Source organism: Harmonia axyridis, chromosome 4 (genome assembly GCF_914767665.1).
Source record: "Harmonia axyridis chromosome 4, icHarAxyr1.1, whole genome shotgun sequence".
In the NCBI taxonomy this organism is placed as follows: Eukaryota; Metazoa; Arthropoda; class Insecta; order Coleoptera; family Coccinellidae; genus Harmonia; species Harmonia axyridis.
The window spans coordinates 41,642,734-41,663,888 of record NC_059504.1 but is presented as its reverse complement, the minus strand read 5'-3'; the positions used below and the strand labels follow the sequence as shown (position 1 = coordinate 41,663,888).

Here is a 21,155-nt window from a genome sequence, read left to right as displayed (position 1 = left end):
CTAGTTGGTTTCAATTACAAAAAGATATTATATCTGACAACAAATACAACAGATCATAAAGAAAATGGGCACATCAATAAGATAAACTCAGGTGATAGTAATAGTAATAACTGGAACAAAATAATACATAATGGTGATGAAATATATACTGCTTGAAATATCGGATAATCCAGTCATTCAGCTTGTTTGATAATGAATAAAAATAAAAAAAATATATATTATGGCTTTCTAAGCTAAAGATTCATGTGAATGTGGGACGGGAGTATTAACGAATGCTATAGATAAAAAGACATCTCCATGCTTGTTTGAACTTTCAATCTAAAATCAAATTGATCAATCAAAATAATATCCTTACCTTCATAAGAAATGAAGTAGCTGTATGTAATTTCTTGAAAACCTATTTTATATTCCAAATTCCCATTATACACACATCCTCAACGTGAAGTATTCACATAAAATGGCGTGTCAAATAGCTCGTGTCATATAATACTAGTAACCAATATTTAACTGAATGGTAGAATAATAATTATTCACGTAAATACTTCTTCACTTTAAAATTCTCGTTCGAACACCATCACACAGTTTTTTTATTCGAAAAATTATACGATAAACTTTTATCATTACTAATGGAGCCACATCAAGCTCGAGAACTCTAACAGTGTTGCCAAGAGCTGGAACAAAATGTACTAGGATTCACTGTAAGAGCGGGAAGTTTGAAATAAAATCGATTAACCAATAGTAAACGAGCAGATGATCACGTGTTAAAAACGAAGTTTTTCATTGGTCAAGAAATGTTTACAAGTTTCCATAGCAACCATTATGAGTATTTCAATTGGTTCAAAAAAATTGTTTACTATATTGAGCGCGAACATTTAAAATTTAGCACTGTAAATTTTAGACAGAATGTTAGATATAGGTTATGTTTTTGTAATCACAGACATGCGCAGATTCACTTTTCTTGATTGTTGTAATAAAAAAAAATATTGCTGAATCGTTTTGAACAAAAATTGTAATGATGCATTGCAAATGAGAACTGAAAGTAGTATTAATTCATTTTTATTTTATATTGTAATTTACTCCAATTAGGAATATATTACAGATTTTAAAAACATCGGAACGAACGATACGAAAGTATGTTAGAACAAATTGATATTATTCATTTTTCAATAATGCATTTTCATTCCACCGATACAACATTTTGGAGAACCCAAAAGAATCTTATGAAAATAAATATTTTCTAATGAATATATATGAAGAATTCTTTGAATGATATTGTATAATTCAATGACTTCTTCATATATTCATTAGGAAATGTTCATTTTCATATTCTTTTCGGTTCACCAAAATGGTGATAAATAAATAACTCAGTGGAATGAAAATGCATCATAATATTGAAACATGAATAGAATTAATTTGTTCTAACATAAGTACGTTAATTAACTATATTAATCGGAATATTCCGATTTATGTAGATACTATATAGGTTCTTATCATCACTGAAAATATTTTCAATTATAAAATACCTACATATTGCAATCTCGATGGCATATAAGTGATTCTTTAGAAGAATATTTGTTATAAAAATAATAATGAATTGATAAATGATTCTAGAGTTCTTTAATTCAATTCGTATTATGGACCTGCAGTAATAGTTATTTTTCAGTATATCGTTCATACAAATATATAGCTATAGTTATCGAAGAAGAACTTCATGCAGTGCCACACAAACAAAAATGATAATTCGGGAAACATTTTTTTGTAGTTTTATAAATGATCGCGGAATCCTTCAACAGTGTTGCCAAATCTATCAATTAGTTCTGAAAGTACCGACAGACATTAAATGCGCGGGAAATTTGAAATAGTATCTGACACTAAAACAATATTCATATGTTTTAAGTCAATAAGTTATTACTTCGTTCGGAAAGTGCTTATAAATTTTTTTTTCTAAATATTTTAGGTTTCAGTCGAGTTTGTATTGAGACACCTCTTACTTCTTTGAAATTTTCAATATTTTCATATTCAAGTTGAGCGCATCCGCCATTTTATCAGAAATAAATATGCCCATCTTTCGAATATTTATTTAGTTTTTCCAACTTTTGTATTTAGATACAAAACTACATTCATCCATATATACTTATATTTATTAAGCATTTTGATGACGCCTTAATCCATACTTCCCTCATTGTAAATAGATAATATTGTATATAAATCATATAGTACAATTGTATATTGATGATATAGTAGCTTGGATAATTGTGTAGTCGACTATTTAATTATACTAAGATTTGGGGTTTATTCGGACAGCAGTCAATAAAACAAGTTGTTTTTTTTTAATACTCGAGCTTTCGGAATGATTTTATTCCTTCATCAGGAGCAACTGTAAAACAATTCAACATTTAAAAAATTTTTGTTTTACTGACTGCTGTCCCAATAAACCCCAAATCTTAATATAGTAGCACCATTTTTTGAAGATATATGACGATCGTTTTGCGAACCGATTCTCAAACCAAATGACGCTATTGACGAATGATTCTCGCGAAATAAGGTCAAAATAATACAGGCAAGTTGTTGTACAACGCAATCTACGCGATAGAACGCATCCGCCATTTTTGGGAATGGAATAGTTTTCATGCTGTTAGCATAACTTACGAGAGTTCGAATTTTACTGCGAATGTGTTTTGATCTTTGCAAGTTATGCGAATGGCGCAGATATTCGACAAATATATGAAATAACCAATATCTTCCAAACAATTAGAGATAATGTTGAATTTGGAATCTGCGTTTTCCAATTTACCCTTATTCATAAATAATAAATGAAATTGAAAAATGAATTAAACAAAACAAAACTTTATAAAAATTTGAATGTTTCAACAATTGTGTCGCCATCACTGTAGCTTCTCAGGCAAATTTTACATATTCAAATTGAAATTGGTATAGATATATTCTGTGGTCTGAAGCAAAGACATAGAATTACATTATTTATGACCTTGTTACATTGAAATAATAATACTTAATAATTATAATTAATAATTATTCATTATTTGCCTTGTTATAACGTGTTCTATGATTTCAACCATTGAACTCAATCCTGAATCTCTTTTGAAAATTTTCCTGAGAAGTGAGAAGCCACTATCTTGACGAAACAATAGTCGAAGCATTTAAATTTATATAAAGTTTTGCTTTATTTCATTTGATAATAAATCCAATTAGTGAACTCAATCTCAACTACTTCAACTCATAAATCAATAAAACCAGTTCAATGATTCAACTTATATATTTAGTATTCTGTGCTTCAACTACTATTCGTCAGTCGTCACGGATTGCGATGTTGTCACATTTATACGAAACGCCTGTTACTAGCAATTTTTGTAAATTGATGTCAAAAATATCATTTTTGGATTTTAAAGGCATTTGATTATTCGAAGTATGTTCATTTGAAAGGGCGATCGGTTCATTTTAAAATCTTCCTCCGACTATTGAATATCACCCCTAAATCTTTCGAACAATTTCCCACTTTTTTCTATAATTTGCAGATGCTTCTCGTTACCTATTAGGAGTTTCAAATCATCCATATATAGTACTTGATTGAAAGGGTTATTACTTTGGCTTTTGAATTAAAAAACTTTTTCAGTAACATTCATTTGTTTATTGAGGGGGTTCTGCGTATCTTGCATTATGTTTGCTGTAGAAAGTCCAATGTACATTGCATACTTCAAGAAGTTTATTATAATAGGATTGATCATTTATATTTCCAAAATTGTTGTCAGCCAGTCATATTGAAGTGAGTCGAAAGCTTTCTTATAATCAAAATCCCTTGAAATAAATAGGTACAATTCTAGACAGATTTTTTTGAATAATCAGGCAAAAGTAAATAGGCCTCCTCTCTTGAAAATCTTCAAATAGATCTTTGGAAATTCCTGATTGCAGTAAATAAATTTATATGGTATGCCAGGCCAGAATATCCAGGTTCTATTAGGACTGCCATAAATAAATTAGTTCATTGCCCTATAGGCAAAATTATTTTAGGTATACAAAGTTGACAATGCATCTATAAAGGTAACAGAAATGTAATCAATTTCTTGATGAAGCCGCTAAGACAGCGAAACAATTGTAGAAATAATAAGAATCTGTGGAAATTAAAATTATATATTTTTATCGAATTTATAATCACTTATCTCCACTTCAAGCATTAGAAGAATGATTAAAATAAAATACTGATAAAGATGATTACAAAGGATTCTTAGATGATCCTCTAACACAGAAGTGTTAACACCAGATTTTATAGCATTCTTCTGGCCTGTTAGATGACTTAGCTACTTTTCAAAGGGACCATATCTTTTTTTTAATTTTGATCTGTATGAAACAAAGATATGTTATACTTGCATTATCTAAATTTTTTATATGAAAATAGAAGGATTTTTTTAGCCATTTATTAGTATGTATGTAAATAAAATATTGAAAAATTCTTTCAAACATATTAAAGCTCTGACCATAGCAAAACAGACAAGATAAAATAATAACTAATTATTATCATATTGGTAATGTTTATAGCGTTCTTTAACATTTTTTCATCCAGAATAATATCTACCACACCAGTGAGATTTATTCGCTTTGTCTAAGCTTAGCTAATCGTTGTGTTAATTCATCTTGTTCTTGTGATACTTGGGTGGTAGAAGCAACAGAACTCTGAGGGCCTTCAGGCAATTCCATGTTCAATTCCAAACTGAAAAAAAAAATAGTTATTCCATACACAAAATAAAGAATATGATTGCTTTTTTTTCATTAAATTCATTTTACCCGGCTTCATCTGCTACTTGTTGCATTAGAGAATCAACATCATTGGTGGGAACTAAGGTTGTAGTGGTCTGAGACATTGTATTTTCAAGAACATCACTCTGGACTCCTAAATCTTCAAACTGCTGCTCAAATTTATCCATAACTGATGATATTTTTTCTAAATTCATACTCTTCATTGCAGCATCCATTGCTTTCACAACACCTAAAATAATAATTAGAAATATTATCCCTTCACAACCAAAAATATCACCAAGGATGTGATGTTGAAATATGATGTCTATTTCTAATCTAATGGATCAAAGTTTACCTGCCATGGAATTTGTTACTTTTCTTGTCATAACTGCCGATTGAACTTTACTAGCTACAGCATCTACTCTTGCAGACATTTTAAGATAATTAAGAGACTGATTTTTTTGTCGTATTGCGTTTTCAGCATGTATTCTTGCCACATCCATATTTCCTTTTTGGATAGCTTGTTTTGTCTTCGCTTTTTCTTGTTTCTCTTCCTTTTCACATCTTTTTGAACTCCGTTCCAATTCTTTCACAGCAAATTTGAGATTGAATAAATGCTCTGATAGAAAGTTAAGGAAATATTGAAGCTTAAAAATCTTTCCTCACCTTTTGTCTGTGAACTCACTTTATAGTGAAATTGTTTATATCTAGATACTTCTTTTGTTGGCCTTATTTGAAGATGTATAACATTGGTAATTCTTTTCATATTTAACAAATTAAGTATTAGATTTTATTAAAAAAGGATCATTGTTTTACCTAATATAATCTGCATAAACTACACATAGATGATGCTATAAGGTGTTTTGTAAATAAATAAAATATTAAGTGTTTTATATTATTGTGCACCACATAAATGAAATTAAAAGCTTTTCAGATTCAATTGTATAATTAAGGTTGCTCAACGATTGTACCTCATTAAAAAAAGACGTAATCAACTAGGTATAGCTAATGAATACACTTTTATGAAGCAACTTGCCGCACAATGTTATTCAACAAATATAGATTTTAAAATTATTTCAGGCTTAGAATATAAAGAATCTAAGTGATCGAAAAGTAATGCAAACAGAATTAACAATTTACAAATATTTAGGTTTGAAGGATACTTTCCATAGCAGTTGAGGACATTTCATTTCCCATTTTGATATTAGGTAATTAAATTCCAAACCAAAATAAAATACTTCTTTTTTCACCGCTTTATCAAAATCAAATAACTCAAAAACGTTATTGGAATCTATTTAAGAAACATCTGAAATTTATTTTTACTTTTTACAATTGAACAATAGTTTATATTGTCAGTTTTGTCATCTTAAATGTCAGATTAATGAAATGAATCATATGACCATAGATACCTCTCTATTCTGTGGATAAACAAAACCTGCCTTGTATTTTTCTTCTCTCGATGCCAATGTGTATTCATTCATTCTCAGTGTTGCTAATCGGCGGATTTTAATCTGATTTGCGGATTTTTTTGGCTCTGGTGGATTCTTTCTGAAAAGCGAACGCCATCCCTTTCAATTAATTCTATCAAGAAATATCTTATGTAGACATGGTCAAGAGAAACCTGCCAACATATTCTCAACAAACAAAAATTTCACCGGAATCTAATCCAGATAATGTAGATGAATTTCAAGCGCTCCTGGAAGAAATCTGCGAATTGAACTCAATTTGCAATTTAGCTCATTTAATTTCAATCGTGAGAGAAATGAAAGAGCAATTTAAAGCCACCGTTTCGCCATTAGACAGAATTATGATACTCCAAAAATTGGCTGAAAAATATGGTTTATATTATAAAAGAAAGACATCAACATAATGGTATTACAAACAAAGTTAACGAACTGGAAATCTTGAGTAATGAAATAAAATCGGAAATTATTTGCTTATAAGAATCTAGACAGGATACATCTCAAACCTATTGAAATATACAAACCTATTGAAATATACAAACAAAGTTAACGAACTGGAAATCTTGAGTAATGAAATAAAATCGGAAATTATTTGCTTATAAGAATCTAGACAGGATACATCTCAAACCTATTGAAATATACAAACCTATTGAAATATACAAACAAAGTTAACGAACTGGAAATCTTGAGTAATGAAATAAAATCGGAAATTATTTGCTTATAAGAATCTAGACAGGATACATCTCAAACCTATTGAAATTCCAACCCACACTGTAAATTCTGAGTCACAGGCTATTCAAATTGAAAATGTAACCATCATAAATTTTTATAAAGGTCATCAAACACCCATGGATACCTCAGAAATTGACTATCTCATGAGCCTAGGTAGCAAAGTAATAATAGCGGGCGATTTCAACAGTAGAAACCCTTCTTAAATTGTACTAACTCTAACCGTAATGGCACCATCATTAAGGATTACTAAGACCTACAAACAAGGCATTAGACCAGCATTCTTGTATGCAAATCCCATTTGGAGCAACACATCGAAAACTAACTACAAAAAACTTCAAATAATACAAAATAAATTTCTCATTCTGAATGAAACAAGATACACGAAATTAAAAAAATTACATTCAACAGGAAATATTGAGAACATCCAGGAAATAATACACAACCAAACACATAAATTTTTCAATTACACATCCAAAAAACTGGAAAAAACCTATTACCTGGGCACGACAACTACGCAAAATACTAACATCAAAATAAAGCATAAACTCATCATATCATATCGAAATGATTTTTTTCTTTTCCATTGACCCACCCTAAATCCACCTGAGACGTATATGTTTTTTTTTTTTGGTTCAACATACATCTAGAAAAATTTTTTACTTCACTCACATCTATGTAGGTTAATAAATCAAAATTTTCTTCATTAGATCACAGATTAGGTCAGTCATACTCAACCTTTTTGCACCTCGGGCCGCATAATTGCTACTGTTCATTCTTGCGGGCCGCAGTAATTTACCTAGTTGTAAAACTAGCTTTAGCCCGCGTGGTTTTCGTTTATCGCGCATAATCAAAACTTTTTTTTAAATCGGTTACAAAGTAGCCTTAGTCCTTTCCTGAGCTCTACTAGTTCCTGTCTGTGAACCAAATTTTATCAAAATCGATTCAGTGGTTTATGCGTCAAAGCGTAACAGACAGGCAGATTACGTTTTTCGCATTTGTAATATTAGTAGGGAAGTGCGAAAATAAAAATATACAGGGTGTTAGGGAAACGCTCCCAACAAGGAAAACAGGGGATACTATTGACGATTTTAAGAAAATTGGAGTAATTTTTGTTATCGCAATTTTTTATTTTGGTAGGTATCATGATTTCTAAATCCTTTTATTAGCATAATTCACGCAATAATGCTAATGAGAGCTTTTAATAATTATGGTACTGGCCTCAAAAAAAATTACACAATAATATGACAATTTAACTGTATAATCAGCTAAAAAACGCACCCAAGAATCCATAGAAACGAAAACTACAAGAGCAAAAAAACGTGAGACAAGGCATTCTCACTAAGAAGATTAGGTATAGTATGTACATAAAGAATCCATTCTTTATATTATGGCTATAGTGTTCTGTGTGTACGCAACAAGGTAAATTAGTAAATATTGGTACCGTTATTTTTGCGTAATTTCGAAACTTTATTTGTGATACTATTGTGAAAATTGTAATACTGGACTATGCCGTTGCTCGGGCCGCATAAAAAAAGGGCAAAGGGCCGCACGTTTAGTATGACTGGATTAGGTGCTAATTATAATTATAATTTGAACAAATGTATCATGAATATTTCCTCCTGTAAATAGCCATGTATATATGGTTTAGAGAAAGTAATAATAAAAAATGCAGGATATGCAAAAATATGTGTTTTTTTTTGTTTTGGTATTTTTTCGGATGGCGCGGATTTTTTCGGATTTTTCGACATAAAATTCGGATTTTTCAGTGAAGTAACATTGGCAACACTGTTCATTCTGTAAGATTTCCCCGAGTATCGACTTTCCCATAAATCTAATTGTACCTATTCCATAGACCTAATAACTCATATCAAATTGATATTGGGTCTATGACGTATTCACATAGGTACTTCAGAATTTCAGATAGACATCCATTAGCTTCCTATTGTTGTGTAGATTTAGTGGCGGATCCAGGATTTTTTCAAGGGGAGGGCGCATAGTACAGAATTCACGTGAAAGTGAAAAAAAAGGAAGTCTTTTTTACATTTTTCAGCATGCATCATAGCTCAAAGGGGGAGCACGCCCCTACGCTCCCCTCTGTATCCGCCCCTGGGTAGATTTCAAAATTTTCAGATGAAACCTGAAAAAAGGATATTTCGCTTCTGTGACTGCTTATTCTGTGCACGTGTCCAGAGACTTGTCCCTGTCCGTGTCATAGATTCTTCTTGTTTGTTAACCTAGGAAATTCAGAATTTTACTAAATTGGTGAAATTATTATTATTGATAAATAATATTAATAACTAGAATATGGCAGGACTGAGGCAAATAATAAAATTATTCGGAATTACGAATTTAACGCAACAAAACTCTAATTTGAAAAACTATAGATTTCTGAGTTATATTACCAAAGAATACAGTAAGTTTACTGCCTAGGTAAATTAATACAACTACTTGAGTTAAATTCAATTTCAGAAGAAACAAATGATCCAAGGCCATATTTTTTCAACAATGATGTTCAAAATATTCTCTTGAAGCTGACTAGAAGTGAATTGCAAAAAATTTTTCGTAAAAAAGGAATGGGCCCTCTAGAGGACGCCACATTCAAATTCTTAACAGACGAGCAACTACAACAGGAATTGGATAAAATGCGAAAAAAGTCTGTAGAGTTACTTCAATTTCCACCTGCTGTAGCAGTACGCAAACCATTAGATCGGGTTTTTTCATCTGATCCAGCTTTGATTGGATATGAAACTTCCAAGGTAGTTTTTACAGATATAACATTTGGACTTAAGGACAATCAAAGATTGATTGTAATCAGGGAACCAGATGGGGTGCTTCGTGAGGCTGCTTGGAATGATAGAGATAGGATCAATCAGGTTTATTTTCCTAGAGCACATAGACAGTTAAAAGCTCCCCCTCTGTTTAACGGAAATTATTTTGAAGATATATTAAATAGAAAAGAGTATCTTTTCATATTAGACCTTGCTTGTCAACAGTTTGAACCTGATGATTCAGAGTACCAAAGAGTTGTTTCTATAACTTATCAACATATTTATGATAATAATGAATTTGAAAAACTTCGCTCTACTAGACATTTTGGAAGTTTGACATTCTTTCTGGTTTGGAATAAAATGATTGATAATTTGTTACTAGATCTCATTGAATCATGTCATATTGAAGAAGCAAATTTGTTAATAGAATTGTATGGAAGAATTCATAATATTAGTTTATTACAAGAAAATGATGATGAATATAAAATGCTAGAAGATTTTATAAAAAAACATTCAACAAAGACAGCTGTCTTAGAGTTAGCATTACAAGCAACTAAAGACTTTTTGAAACAAAAAGAGATTGTTGAGGAAGGTATTAAAAAGGCTCATGGTCATAGTTAAGGAGTAAATGAATTTTATATTATCTCCTTGTACATAGTAATTATATATATACAAAAAAATAATTGATTTCATTTAATCCCTTGAAGGATTATTTCAAACTACTTTGAGTGCTTAAACTACAAAAACACCTTACATGTAAGAGAAAGAAAACAGAATATAATATAAAAATTTTATTTCAGTATAATACTGAAATGAAGCTCAAGGAAATACAAACTCATCAGTTATTGCACATTCTACCCTAAATTTAGGAATGTTGTATATTTTTGACGTATTCACAATATTTTTCCTTACTAGCTAGTAAGTTAAGTCTTTCAAAGAAGCCAATTAAAATGGTTCTCAAAGTGCATGTGGACTCATAAAATTTATAACTGGCTAAAGACATTTTGCAGCATATTTTAAGGTAGGAAATAAAATTACTCTTCTTATTTTATTCAAAATTCTCATTTTGAGGTAATCAAAAAGATGGTTGATGGGTTCAATAGTTCAGGCATTTAACAATAATGCAAGTTAAAAAAAAATATTATTATTAGTATTAGAATCTCTACATTCAATGGAAATATGCGCAAATTGAGCTTCATATTGCTGAAGGTGTTTCCTTCTAAACTCAAAGAAAAGTGTGAACAGATGATCTTTCATAAGAAAAAGTTAGTTCGAATTTGAGATGCTTACCCTGCATTATATTATTATCATGATAATTATTATTCTAAGAATTTATTATATTTCCTTATGCTGTTTTTGATAGAAATTTTTTGCTTCAGGCGTAAGAACTGCCTATAATAATTATGATAACTCAAAGGTCACATGTTGTAAATGAAACAACTCTTCAGAATGAATTTTTATTCTATCATCACATTGAAAGAACGCTCCTATTTATTATACCAGGAGTTTCAGTGTATGAAAGGTTTCTCCCAGACAAAGCTATAATTTGCTCAGCAATTTCGACGGCTACCCTAATCTGAGCTTCAGAAGTGCTTGCTCCTAAGTGAGGTGTGGCGATAACTTTAGGATGTTGAATAATTTCTAATGTAATAGGATTTGTGGGAGGCTCTTGTTCAAACACATCAAGTGCAGCTCCCCCACATCGACCATCTTGTAGGGCTGCTAATAAACCCTTTTCACAGATAATGCCACCTCTTGCAACATTGACTATGCGGACTCCCTTTTTGCATGCTGAGAATACTTTGCCGTTGATCATATCTGTAAGAAAAAATGGAATTTTATATAATGATATGGATAACGGAAGCTGTAATTGGGAAATTATTCAATGGACAGACTGTAGCAATTCTTAATTTGTATTTGTTATTATTTTACTTACTTTTGGTTTGAGGAATAAGAGGTGTATGTACAGTGATGTAATCAGCCAATGGCCAGATTTTTTCCAAATCCATCGATTCCACATTGAACTTTTTTGCCTCTTCTGCACTTACTATAGGATCAAATCCAATTGTCTGAAATTTGAAATATATTGAGTAGTGATATATTTTTCATCTTTGACCATTTAAAAAATTCCCTGACATAAAGTCGGGAGATTTTGACCACTCGTTCATTCGTTCGCCAATAGTGAGTTGGCGAGTGAGACTTTATCATTTGAGACAGTTTCTTGCTCAAAATTCGAAAATTACTGACATTGTGGCGAAATGATAGATCGATTGGTTTGGAGAAAGAGCATTTCAAAAGATGGAAGCAACTGAATAACTAATTAATCAGGTTCCATGTTGTGTTGTCAAATTTTTATGGCCTTTACTACCTCTTTGCTATACCACCCCTGGACTAAATTGAATTTAAATTCTACTTTCTATGTTTATGCATTGTATTATCTATTTGGTTTTTTTTTGAGAGTTTTGTATGCCTAGGCGTCCTCTCTTTTTTACTTCGTACCTATATTAATAATAAATTTGCAACAAATTTTGTCAGAAAAGTACAATGCGATTTTTTTTCTTTAACTACCCCCTCTACATGTTGCCAAATATTAGAAAACCTACTTAACTCACCTTCATTCCCCAAGACTGCATCCTCAAAGCCACTTCTTTCCCTATTCTTCCTAAGCCTATAATTGCCAATGTCTTTCCATACAATTCGTGTCCAGAATAAAGTTTTCGATCCCATCTTCCAGCCTTCAAAGATGCAGCTGCTGGTACCACATTTCTGGCTAAACTTGTTATTAAAGAACAGGTCAATTCGCAGGCGGATATGGCATTTCCTCCTGGGGTACTGAATTGAGACAGGGAACACAATTAGATTCAACATTCTCACTTATTGTATACTCTAAAATTTAACTGATTCAACAAGCAAAAAAAGTTAGCATGTTGTTACAAAAAAGTTGCGTTATTTAGGAATGAGTGTGTTGATGTAAACAGATCCGAAATATGTCCATTGGTTCCAGATATTTCTCGAAAAAACTGAAAATCGAGATTTTCTTTTTGTTTTCTGTATAACTCGTTTGTTTTTGGAGATAACTTCACGAAATGTGGTTTGTAGCAATAATCCAATATAGAGATACTAATGGTGTCCGATTATTTCTGTTTTCCATTGTTTCAGAGACGTAATAATCAAGTGATGATTTCACATAACAACTCTTCGAATTGTATTGTGATACATGGTGAATTCGTAATTTTTTCCTTTATCATCACCTCATAAGGAAAACCAATATGGCCTTCATAAGAAAAAATATGACGATTGCGTCTCTGAAACAATGGAAAACAAGAAAAATCTGACGACACCATTAGAATCCCTATGTTAGATAAATGCTACAAACCAAATTTCGTGAAGTTATCTTTAAAAACAAATGAGTTATACAGAAAAAAAAGAAAATCTCAATTTTCATTTTTTTCGAGATATCTCGGGAACCATTGGAGATATTTTGGATCTGTTAACACCAGCACACTAATCCCTAAATAACGCAATTTTTTTTTAATTTAAGCCACCCTGTATTTCTAACGGTTTTCGATATACCTGTAGTGCCCCTCTAAATAGTTCTAACCTTGTTTATAGGAATATTTGTGATCTCTAAAGACATAATTGGCGTATGAATGAAGGAGAGCTCAAAAGCTAGACTTCACTTCAGTGCTTTTCTTATTTCATCTATACGCGTGAAAAAATTAAATTTCAAAATTAAAATGAAATAAACGATCGTGTTAATTCTATATATGTTTTCGAGATACAAAATTTGGGAAAAAATCAGTTTTTTACTTATAACTTAACTTAAATTGTTCAGAAATACACAGAGTGTAACATAAGAGTTTAAATGACCAAACATATGTATCTTATGGAACACCCTGTTTTTTATTAATTTTTCTGATTGCCTAGGTTAAATGAAAATAATGAAATTCATTTGAAGTTTCATAAGTTTAAAACGTACCGTTTTTGAGATATTCCGATTTTTCATGAATTGGAGGGGCATTGGATAAACCTATGATTCGAAATGAATAAATTCATTTGAATGAGATTTTGAAAGTGAATATCAGAAAAATGGGGATAAGTACTGACTTTTTATAAAAATTGATAACTCTACTGGGTGTTCAAAAGAGACAATTCATTGATGACCTATTCAAACACTAGGTTTCTGAATGTATTTTTTGAAAGATTTTTGGATTTCAACATATACATAATTGTAAACTGAAAATATACCGGAAAAGAACATTTTTGAGCACTTTTGTTTCCCAAACAGTGAACTCTATCCTTTCAGTACTCTGTAATTTTATAATTTTGAGCCGGGAACGGTCTCAAACAATGAGGATCGACTATGAATTTGTCATCGAATTCATACTCAAATTCAACTCTGTCCGTTCGGCCGGCCGTACGTAGTACCATATATATGGTAGTAAGTACCAACTATTATAACGCTTGACGGGTGACTTAATCATGAATGCCCAAATAATTAAATTACAAGCGCCGCCACTGTAAAATTCGAATGAAAAAATTCTTCCGGCCACTGACCAGAACTTCAGAAACTACATAAGCTGTTTGAATGACAATTATCACTGACTATTTCTAAAAATTAATTAAAATGCATCTTATAATTTATCATTTTCCATATTAATGATTTTTTTTGTTGATACCTAATGAACAATTTTACAAACCCTTTATTTTTATAATTTGGAATTTTCGTCAAAAATAATCTTCAAAACAATACTCTGCTACAAAATACTCTAGAGCCTGCAATTGAATATCAAAGCAAAGAATAAATGTAAAATTTCTAGTTTCATTTTTTCTGTTCAATCAAGAAAAAAAATCTTACTTCAGTACTAATATTTTGTTGGTAGTAGCAGCTTTCGTATCGATATTATCCACACCAGCACCAGCTCTTCCTATAACTTTGAGATTTGTTCCTGCTTTGATTATTTTCTCTGTCACTTTGGTATCGGACCTTACAATAATTGCATCATAATCCTGAAAAAAATTGTTTTTGAATCAGCCTGAATGGTAAACTTCCGGAATTCAGTGTGAATCTACGCGAATTCTATACAGTGTGATAACAAAATTTATCTTAGTAAAAATTCTACAATGAAATAAATCAAACCTCATTATTTAACTGTATCTAGATATCAATATGAGATTAAATTAATGAAACATTTATTGTTCAGGTTGAATGAATAGCCTAAGATTATCACCTTAACATTTGAGCCAATGAAACAATTCAAGTATCATAACATAAAAGTTCCTATTTTAGAATAGGTATTCAAGAGATAAAACTTGTATTAGACTGCTAAAAAACTGACCTTTATATTTTTCACCAATTCTTCTTCAGTTTGTTTATATTTACAGTCAACAACGAAACCATTTTCTGTCAGAAGTTTGGTACATTCTGCATCCACTGCATCAGCTACGAGAACACGTTTCAAATCCATTTCTTCTACGTATGTGGTACCGTCGACAACAATACGCAAGTAGCAGATTACTACTAGAACTAGTACCAGTTTCAGAACTCTTGTGTGCAATTGAGTATTGACCTTGATCGCTTAGATTATAACCTTTGGTTGCTGTATGGTATTGTTTTCGTGACATATTTGGATTAATTTATGTAAAATTTCCATTAGTTTCGAAAGTATGCGTTATCTAATCAGTTCGGGATCATGAGAACTCAATTGATGGAATATATTTTCTTATTTATGCTTTAGGTTATCTGGTTCTTAGATATAAGTATTATTCAATAGCAGAATTGAAAAAACAGAATCTCAAATCTTGTTGCAACCACATACAGGTGTCTTTTTAGCACTACACGTGACTCTTTCTCAGGTGTGAATGGTACTCCTATAATTCAGTTTTTTGTGATAATTTGACGACTCAACCGGATTCTGATAGTTTTTTGAATTTGGGTAAATACCATAGACAGTGGTGGATAAAGACAACTGGGGGCCCGAAGCGAAAAGCAAATCTGGGGCCCCCCTGATCAAGATCAAAGATTTTTCAGATACTTCAGAAAATATTCCAATGCAAGTATATAGAAAATTTAAAAATATAACTTCACCAAGGATGAACTCATCATCATGAAATATATAAAAATAAAGTGATATAGAATATGAGAAGGAATTATATATTAAAATAAAAAATATATGTATTAATTATACAGGGTGATTCACCGGGATGGCCTATTAGACGTTTATGGAAAACTAATCATAATTTTGAGCTGAAAATTTGCATATTGGGGTTTGAGACAATGATCTTTCTCCCTAAAATATTTTCAGATCTTTACAACTTCCGGTTATACCGGAAACAGACTTCTACTTCCTTATTTCAAATAGCACACCCAGTATATTATTGCATCATTAGATAGCTTTTTTGATGGCAATTTCGGCAATATGCCATACCTTGGAAAAAACTCAACGGTTCATGAGTTATTGGGATTCTTATGAAAAAAAAGGTGGCGATGAGGACTCACATTTTTTTTAATATTTCAGCAGAAAAAGCTTTTTTAGAAAAAAATTTTTCTTTTTCGATTCCTCAAATACGTAGTATTTGCTTGGACCAAAAATAAACAGGGTGTTTATAAGAGGATCATGAACTTTGACAACTCAAATTCATCAAAATTCAAGATTTTCAAATTAGAACCTATATTTTTTATTATTTCAGTCGATTCTACGTCCAAAAATATTTACAAACATGGACTGTAAGCCATCAATAAGGAGTTTATAAATCTCTACCGGATCTGTCACATTCATTTCTTCCATGAATTTAATGAAACGAAGAACTCCATCCTTGATTAGGATTTTTTCGATATATATTTCAATATTAATATCTATATATTTCTATATAATTTTTTACTACGTGAATTAATTCCATTCTCGGAAACATTACGATCGAAAAATATCAGTAAATCATCGACAATGTCATTACTCCGATGAGTTAATTCCATTACAACTAACAAGTGCATCATAAATAGCATAATGTAGGTACCTATTCATGAACAATAAACCCAAGTTTACCATAGTTAATGGGCCGTTTCGTAAATTTGTAGTTTCATTTTTCGTGCTCTATTGATTCTTTTCATCTATAATCTCTGTTTTTCGCTAATGTTTGTGCATCTCTGCCTCATTTATTTCGAATATCTTTGATAAATTCCTTCTTGGAATTTATACCTTTCTCCAAAGTATCGTCATCTTCATAATCGTCTAATGCATCTGATAATTTTTTCGCAAATTTACGGAACGTCTAAATATGAAACCCATTAACCATAGTAAATCTTGCTATTATTGTTCATGTACCGGTTTTTTCACCATAATTTGACACCCCCCCTTTAATTTTGTTACTAGAAGAGGCACAAAAAAATGTTTTCTACAAAAGTTTCACGAAATTTACTAGTGTTTTCTAAAATGATTTCAAAAAACGAAATATATGCAGAGTGGGCAACATATTGATTGCAACTTCATTTTTTCAAATGGAACACCCTGTATATTTTTCTATATTTGACTAGCTTTTTTTCCCCTGACTTCTCTCTTATTCTGAGTCTATCTGAGTACCACAGAGTTTCAAATTTTAAGAACCACCTGGCATGCTCAGTAATCAGTTTTCAAGTAGTAGGCTGCGATAATTCAAAATGCCCATAAAGTAACGTGTAGCATTCTTCATTAGTTAAATTAACAAAATTATCGAAAATACTTATTATCTAGCGGCAATTGGTTTGAATGTAACACACTGTAGTTTGTTACATTTTTAGATTAATAAAAATGTATTATAAGAAATCATTTCTTTCATATTCTATCTGACAAAAATACAATAGTTTTGTGTGTGCTCATAAAATAACGCGTAACATTCTTTATTAGTTATATAATAACTTGTTAAAGGATAGTGAAAACATAAATTGATTTTGGCCAAAAACTTATGTTGAACAAACGGAAATTATTTCAAATTGAGGAATTTTTTCTTGATATGTAATAAGTTGATTTCTTGTATGCGTGTATGGAAAAACATCATTTTGATGAGCGATTCAAGCGATGTAGGAGACAAAAATACTTATTGTCTAGCGGCAATAAACAAATAATGAAATTTCACAAAAAACTAGACGACCATGTTTTTTTTAAATTGATAAGAAATAATTTCTTTCATATTCTGTCTGCTTTACCACAAGTACCAAACATGTTTGGAAACAGCTCATTTTTATTAATCTAAAAATGTAACAAACTACAGGGTGTTACATTCAAACCAATTGCCGCTAGACAATGAGTATTTTTGATAATATTGTTAATTTAACTAATAAAGAATGTTACGCGTTACTTTATGAGCACACACAAAAATATTATATTTTTGTCCACCCTGTACCAATTGGAATCAACATGTGATACATTTTTGCAATCAGCTCAGCTAGAGTAATCGTAAAATTGAGACAAAATGGGGGTGTTCCATTAAAAAAAAAAAGACGGTGACGTCATAACTCGAAAGTAATTCACCCTGTATATTAGATTATTATTTTAAAATACGGTTAATTAAAATAAAAAATCGACGTGTTTCAGGATTATTTCTTAAAATGGTCTGTTTAGCTAAAAATGAATTTGTTCCATACTTTACGGACACAGTGTAACCTATACCTATTTCGTGTTGATGAATTCCTCCTTGGTGAAGTTATATTTTAAATTTATCTATCATGTATCATTTTGATTATTACGCTTGAATCATTTCATCCTTGCAATTAAATATTTTCTGGAGTGTCTGAAAAATCTTTGATCTTTATTAAGATCAAAGATCGGGGGGTCCCAGAGATTTACCTTGTTGAAGGTTTTAGCGAGAATCCTCTATTTATGTATTTTATCCTCAATTTACCAATAAAAAAGGTATACTCTGGTGCAACATCGAAAAATGCACTGTTTTCAAGTTACAAGCATTTTAATGATTGGATAATAGTAGTGCCGGGACACGCTGTACATGAACAAGCTATAGGTGATAAGTTAACTAAAACTCATTACAAAAGTCCACAATTGAGTCAAAAGATCACGTATCGATATTATTGAAGATGAAAATAGGGGTTTCAAAGTCTGTGTGTTAATATATGAAATTAATATCACGGCTATCAGACAATTTTCCAATTCTGGAAAAAGTACCTCCTCAAGCGGGACTATTTTTCCAGAATTGAAAAATTGTCTGATAGCCGTGATATTAATTTCATATTATTGAAGATGTTTCATCCTGGAACTGCTGATGAGTAGGGCACCTCATTGGTCTCTGACAAGTCAACTCTATAGAGTTGACTCATTGGGGTGTTATCCCCACTTTGAAAAGGCAAAATTATTCAATTTTTATTATAATTTTTTTTTAATTATAACATACAAGTTTTTTCTTATTTCTTTTAATCAAGGGGGGGGTCTTTCAGTGTTGCATACAGGGGGGAAGGTGGTTAATACCCCCCAAGGATTACCGATACTCGAGTATCGGTAATCCTCCGAAGAAAAGCTATCTCTCAAAATCAAAACGAATTTTTGACTGTCCCCCTAGATGTTGAAATTTTCTGGTTGGGGAGGACCTCGTCCAATATCATTCGCTGTTGACAATGAATAAACAAAGTTATGCCTGAAATGGAGTTGGGACTAATCTAACTAATATATTCTCTACAAGTTTGAGATTGAGAAGTTTATGTGAATTCTACTGAATAATGTTAAAAACGTTCATATTACTTTGATTTCATATTTCAGAATATTATCCATCAAGGTTATTAGTGAATATTTTATTGTTGCGGACATAATATGTTTTGATGTAACCGAGTTACAAAAAACCAATAAAAAGCTTGATTGAATAAATTACGACATAGAAAATCTGATCCTGAAATATTGTTTTATGTATATTTTAGATCTTGCAAATTAAACTTAGGAAACCAATTTCCAAAATTCATGAAAATTTAAAGTGAAGCTTATTTTCACGCTTCATAGCTAGCACCTTTTTCAATGATATTGAATTTCTTCAAAGAAATAAAAGTGCCATATAGTCAGACTAAAGAGGTTATTTGCAAGCATGAGAATAGTTATAAATTTGAATCCTACCAGCGACAACGCCACCTAGTAGCACTTTAGTACCAATAATAAATCAATACTTTTCTCCAACTTTTAGAATTTTACCAATGGCAGTATTTATTAACATATATGTAGTTGTGCAGCAAAATTGGATATAATAGATGTACAAATCTTTATTTGATGAAAATGAACGTGACAAATTGGAATTGCCTCAAATCAATTTTAACATGGTCCTATAAATTCTTCGTTATTTCAAAATTAGCAAAATAAATGTCCAAACTCCATATTTTCATCTTACATGAATATTTTCTACTACAATGGGACATATTCAAGAAAATTTTTTCAAGAAATGTGTAAAATTCAAATCATCGAATCCTAATATCCTCATCGAAATCAACACAAAAAATAATTTATAGTTCAATTGAGAGTTTCCAAGAAAAGACAATGACATTTTATATATAATATATTTCAACATATTTCTACATTTTGGGACTAGGTACAAAAAATGAGTTTTCAGAAATGTCTATGAAATTTTACAGAAAACTCCAGGAAAGGCTTCTTGGACAGCACAAGCCTAGTAATGTAAGATCATACCTCCAAAAGCCTTCATTCTCATAGAGAACGTAAAACAAGTTTATTAACCAAAATTTTGTAATTTTTTTTAATTTTCTATTTTAGCTAGGATGTCAGATTCTCTGAATAGATGGTATTCGCTATTCTCTTCGATTTCAACTTTAGTTCCACCATATTCTGGAAGTAATACGTTATCCCCAACTTTGACAGCAAGGGGAATGTGATCTCCATTCTAGAATAAACATTCATCAAATTAATGCAAAAATATTAATTTCGATTTGTGTTAGAAATAACAGTTGGATAATTAAACTCACTTTATTTCTTGCTCCAGGCCCTACGGCTACAACTGTTGCCTTCAGGACTTTTGCTGCAGCTTTGTCAGGAATAACAATTCCTCCTTTTGTTGTAGTGATGGCATCAGCTTTTTTGACCAAAACTCTATCCAACAAGGGCAATAATCTCTTTACTGCTCCAGACTAAAAGTTAATTTCATTCAGACAAATTTCTTCTAGGGTAATTAAAATTCAAGGAAATTTTTAATCTTGAGCAAAATCGAATGTGAAAGTAGATTAATCGATAATGACTGAAATTATGTTTATACCTCATCATTTACTTACCATTGTAGTAGATTTAATGAGAATGAAGTTTTGGAAATGTGGAATGCAAAGGTTTACTCGGCCGGCGGAATCTATAGAATGCTCTAGAATTTCCCAGAACGTGCTTGAGTCACTTTAACCTATAAACGCTATAAACCGCGAGACAGCCCATCGAATAAGTTATCTATGGCCTGATTACAAGGATTAAAAACATATGTG

The 21,155-nt window shown here is 31.1% G+C and overlaps 5 protein-coding genes across 11 annotated transcripts in view; 1 reads left to right on the top strand and 4 right to left on the bottom strand.

Annotated features, from left to right (window-relative positions):
* LOC123679317 overlaps positions 1-665 on the bottom strand; it is a 36,455-nt gene extending 35,790 nt beyond the window's left edge. For 6 of the 7 annotated variants that reach the window (XM_045616864.1, XM_045616866.1, XM_045616865.1 and 3 more), the window contains exon 1: positions 356-665. In XM_045616864.1, coding sequence (XP_045472820.1) covers positions 356-361 — 6 coding nt within the window. In that variant the 5' untranslated portion in view covers positions 362-665. The remainder of the gene's footprint in view (positions 1-355) is intronic. The other variant, XM_045616871.1, reaches the window with a different exon arrangement.
* A 3,465-nt stretch (positions 666-4,130) lies between these two features.
* Positions 4,131-6,123, bottom strand: LOC123678271 (charged multivesicular body protein 1b). Its single transcript, XM_045615239.1, has 4 exons — positions 5,913-6,123; positions 5,105-5,368; positions 4,798-4,999; positions 4,131-4,723 (listed from the first exon to the last, which is right to left on the bottom strand). Exons 1-4 carry the CDS (start codon positions 5,944-5,946, stop codon positions 4,603-4,605), a joined length of 621 nt encoding a protein of 206 aa, XP_045471195.1. The 5' UTR covers positions 5,947-6,123; the 3' UTR covers positions 4,131-4,602.
* A 3,018-nt stretch (positions 6,124-9,141) lies between these two features.
* LOC123678037 (28S ribosomal protein S22, mitochondrial) lies at positions 9,142-10,431 on the top strand. The gene is made up of 2 exons (XM_045614806.1): positions 9,142-9,357; positions 9,414-10,431. The coding sequence occupies exons 1-2, from the start codon at positions 9,249-9,251 to the stop codon at positions 10,331-10,333; spliced, it is 1,029 nt and encodes a 342-aa protein (XP_045470762.1). The 5' UTR covers positions 9,142-9,248; the 3' UTR covers positions 10,334-10,431.
* Positions 10,432-11,155: 724 nt separating this feature from the next.
* On the bottom strand, positions 11,156-15,278 carry LOC123678038 (D-3-phosphoglycerate dehydrogenase). Its single transcript, XM_045614807.1, has 5 exons — positions 15,052-15,278; positions 14,571-14,722; positions 12,325-12,544; positions 11,649-11,781; positions 11,156-11,530 (listed from the first exon to the last, which is right to left on the bottom strand). The coding sequence occupies exons 1-5, from the start codon at positions 15,178-15,180 to the stop codon at positions 11,181-11,183; spliced, it is 984 nt and encodes a 327-aa protein (XP_045470763.1). The 5' UTR covers positions 15,181-15,278; the 3' UTR covers positions 11,156-11,180.
* A 4,938-nt stretch (positions 15,279-20,216) lies between these two features.
* LOC123677824 (10 kDa heat shock protein, mitochondrial-like) lies at positions 20,217-21,120 on the bottom strand. The gene is made up of 3 exons (XM_045614549.1): positions 20,958-21,120; positions 20,655-20,816; positions 20,217-20,572 (listed from the first exon to the last, which is right to left on the bottom strand). Exons 1-3 carry the CDS (start codon positions 20,958-20,960, stop codon positions 20,429-20,431), a joined length of 309 nt encoding a protein of 102 aa, XP_045470505.1. The 5' UTR covers positions 20,961-21,120; the 3' UTR covers positions 20,217-20,428.
* Between the last annotated feature and the right edge of the window lie 35 nt (positions 21,121-21,155).

What these genes read in the sequence shown, in the direction of transcription:
- LOC123678271 (XM_045615239.1), bottom strand. Translation starts at nt 5,946, where the DNA reads ATGGGAAATGAAATGTCCTCAACTGCTATGGAAA. An exon ending in AGTAACAAATTCCATGGCAG is followed by an intron (nt 5,000 to 5,104) that starts GTAAACTTTGAT and finishes TTATTATTTTAG; the next exon opens with GTGTTGTGAAAGCAATGGAT. An exon ending in CAAGTAGCAGATGAAGCCGG is followed by an intron (nt 4,724 to 4,797) that starts GTAAAATGAATT and finishes TTTTTTTTTCAG; the next exon opens with TTTGGAATTGAACATGGAAT.
- LOC123678037 (XM_045614806.1), top strand. Translation starts at nt 9,249, where the DNA reads ATGGCAGGACTGAGGCAAATAATAAAATTATTCGGAATTACGAATTTA. An exon ending in TTATATTACCAAAGAATACA is followed by an intron (nt 9,358 to 9,413) that starts GTAAGTTTACTG and finishes ATTCAATTTCAG; the next exon opens with AAGAAACAAATGATCCAAGG.
- LOC123678038 (XM_045614807.1), bottom strand. Translation starts at nt 15,180, where the DNA reads ATGGATTTGAAACGTGTTCTCGTAGCTGATGCAGTGGATGCAGAATGT. An exon ending in AACAAAATATTAGTACTGAA is followed by an intron (nt 12,545 to 14,570) that starts GTAAGATTTTTT and finishes GTCTCAATTCAG; the next exon opens with TACCCCAGGAGGAAATGCCA. An exon ending in TGCAGTCTTGGGGAATGAAG is followed by an intron (nt 11,782 to 12,324) that starts GTGAGTTAAGTA and finishes TTCAAATTTCAG; the next exon opens with ACAATTGGATTTGATCCTAT.
- LOC123677824 (XM_045614549.1), bottom strand. An exon ending in GGCCTGGAGCAAGAAATAAA is followed by an intron (nt 20,573 to 20,654) that starts GTGAGTTTAATT and finishes TGTTTATTCTAG; the next exon opens with AATGGAGATCACATTCCCCT.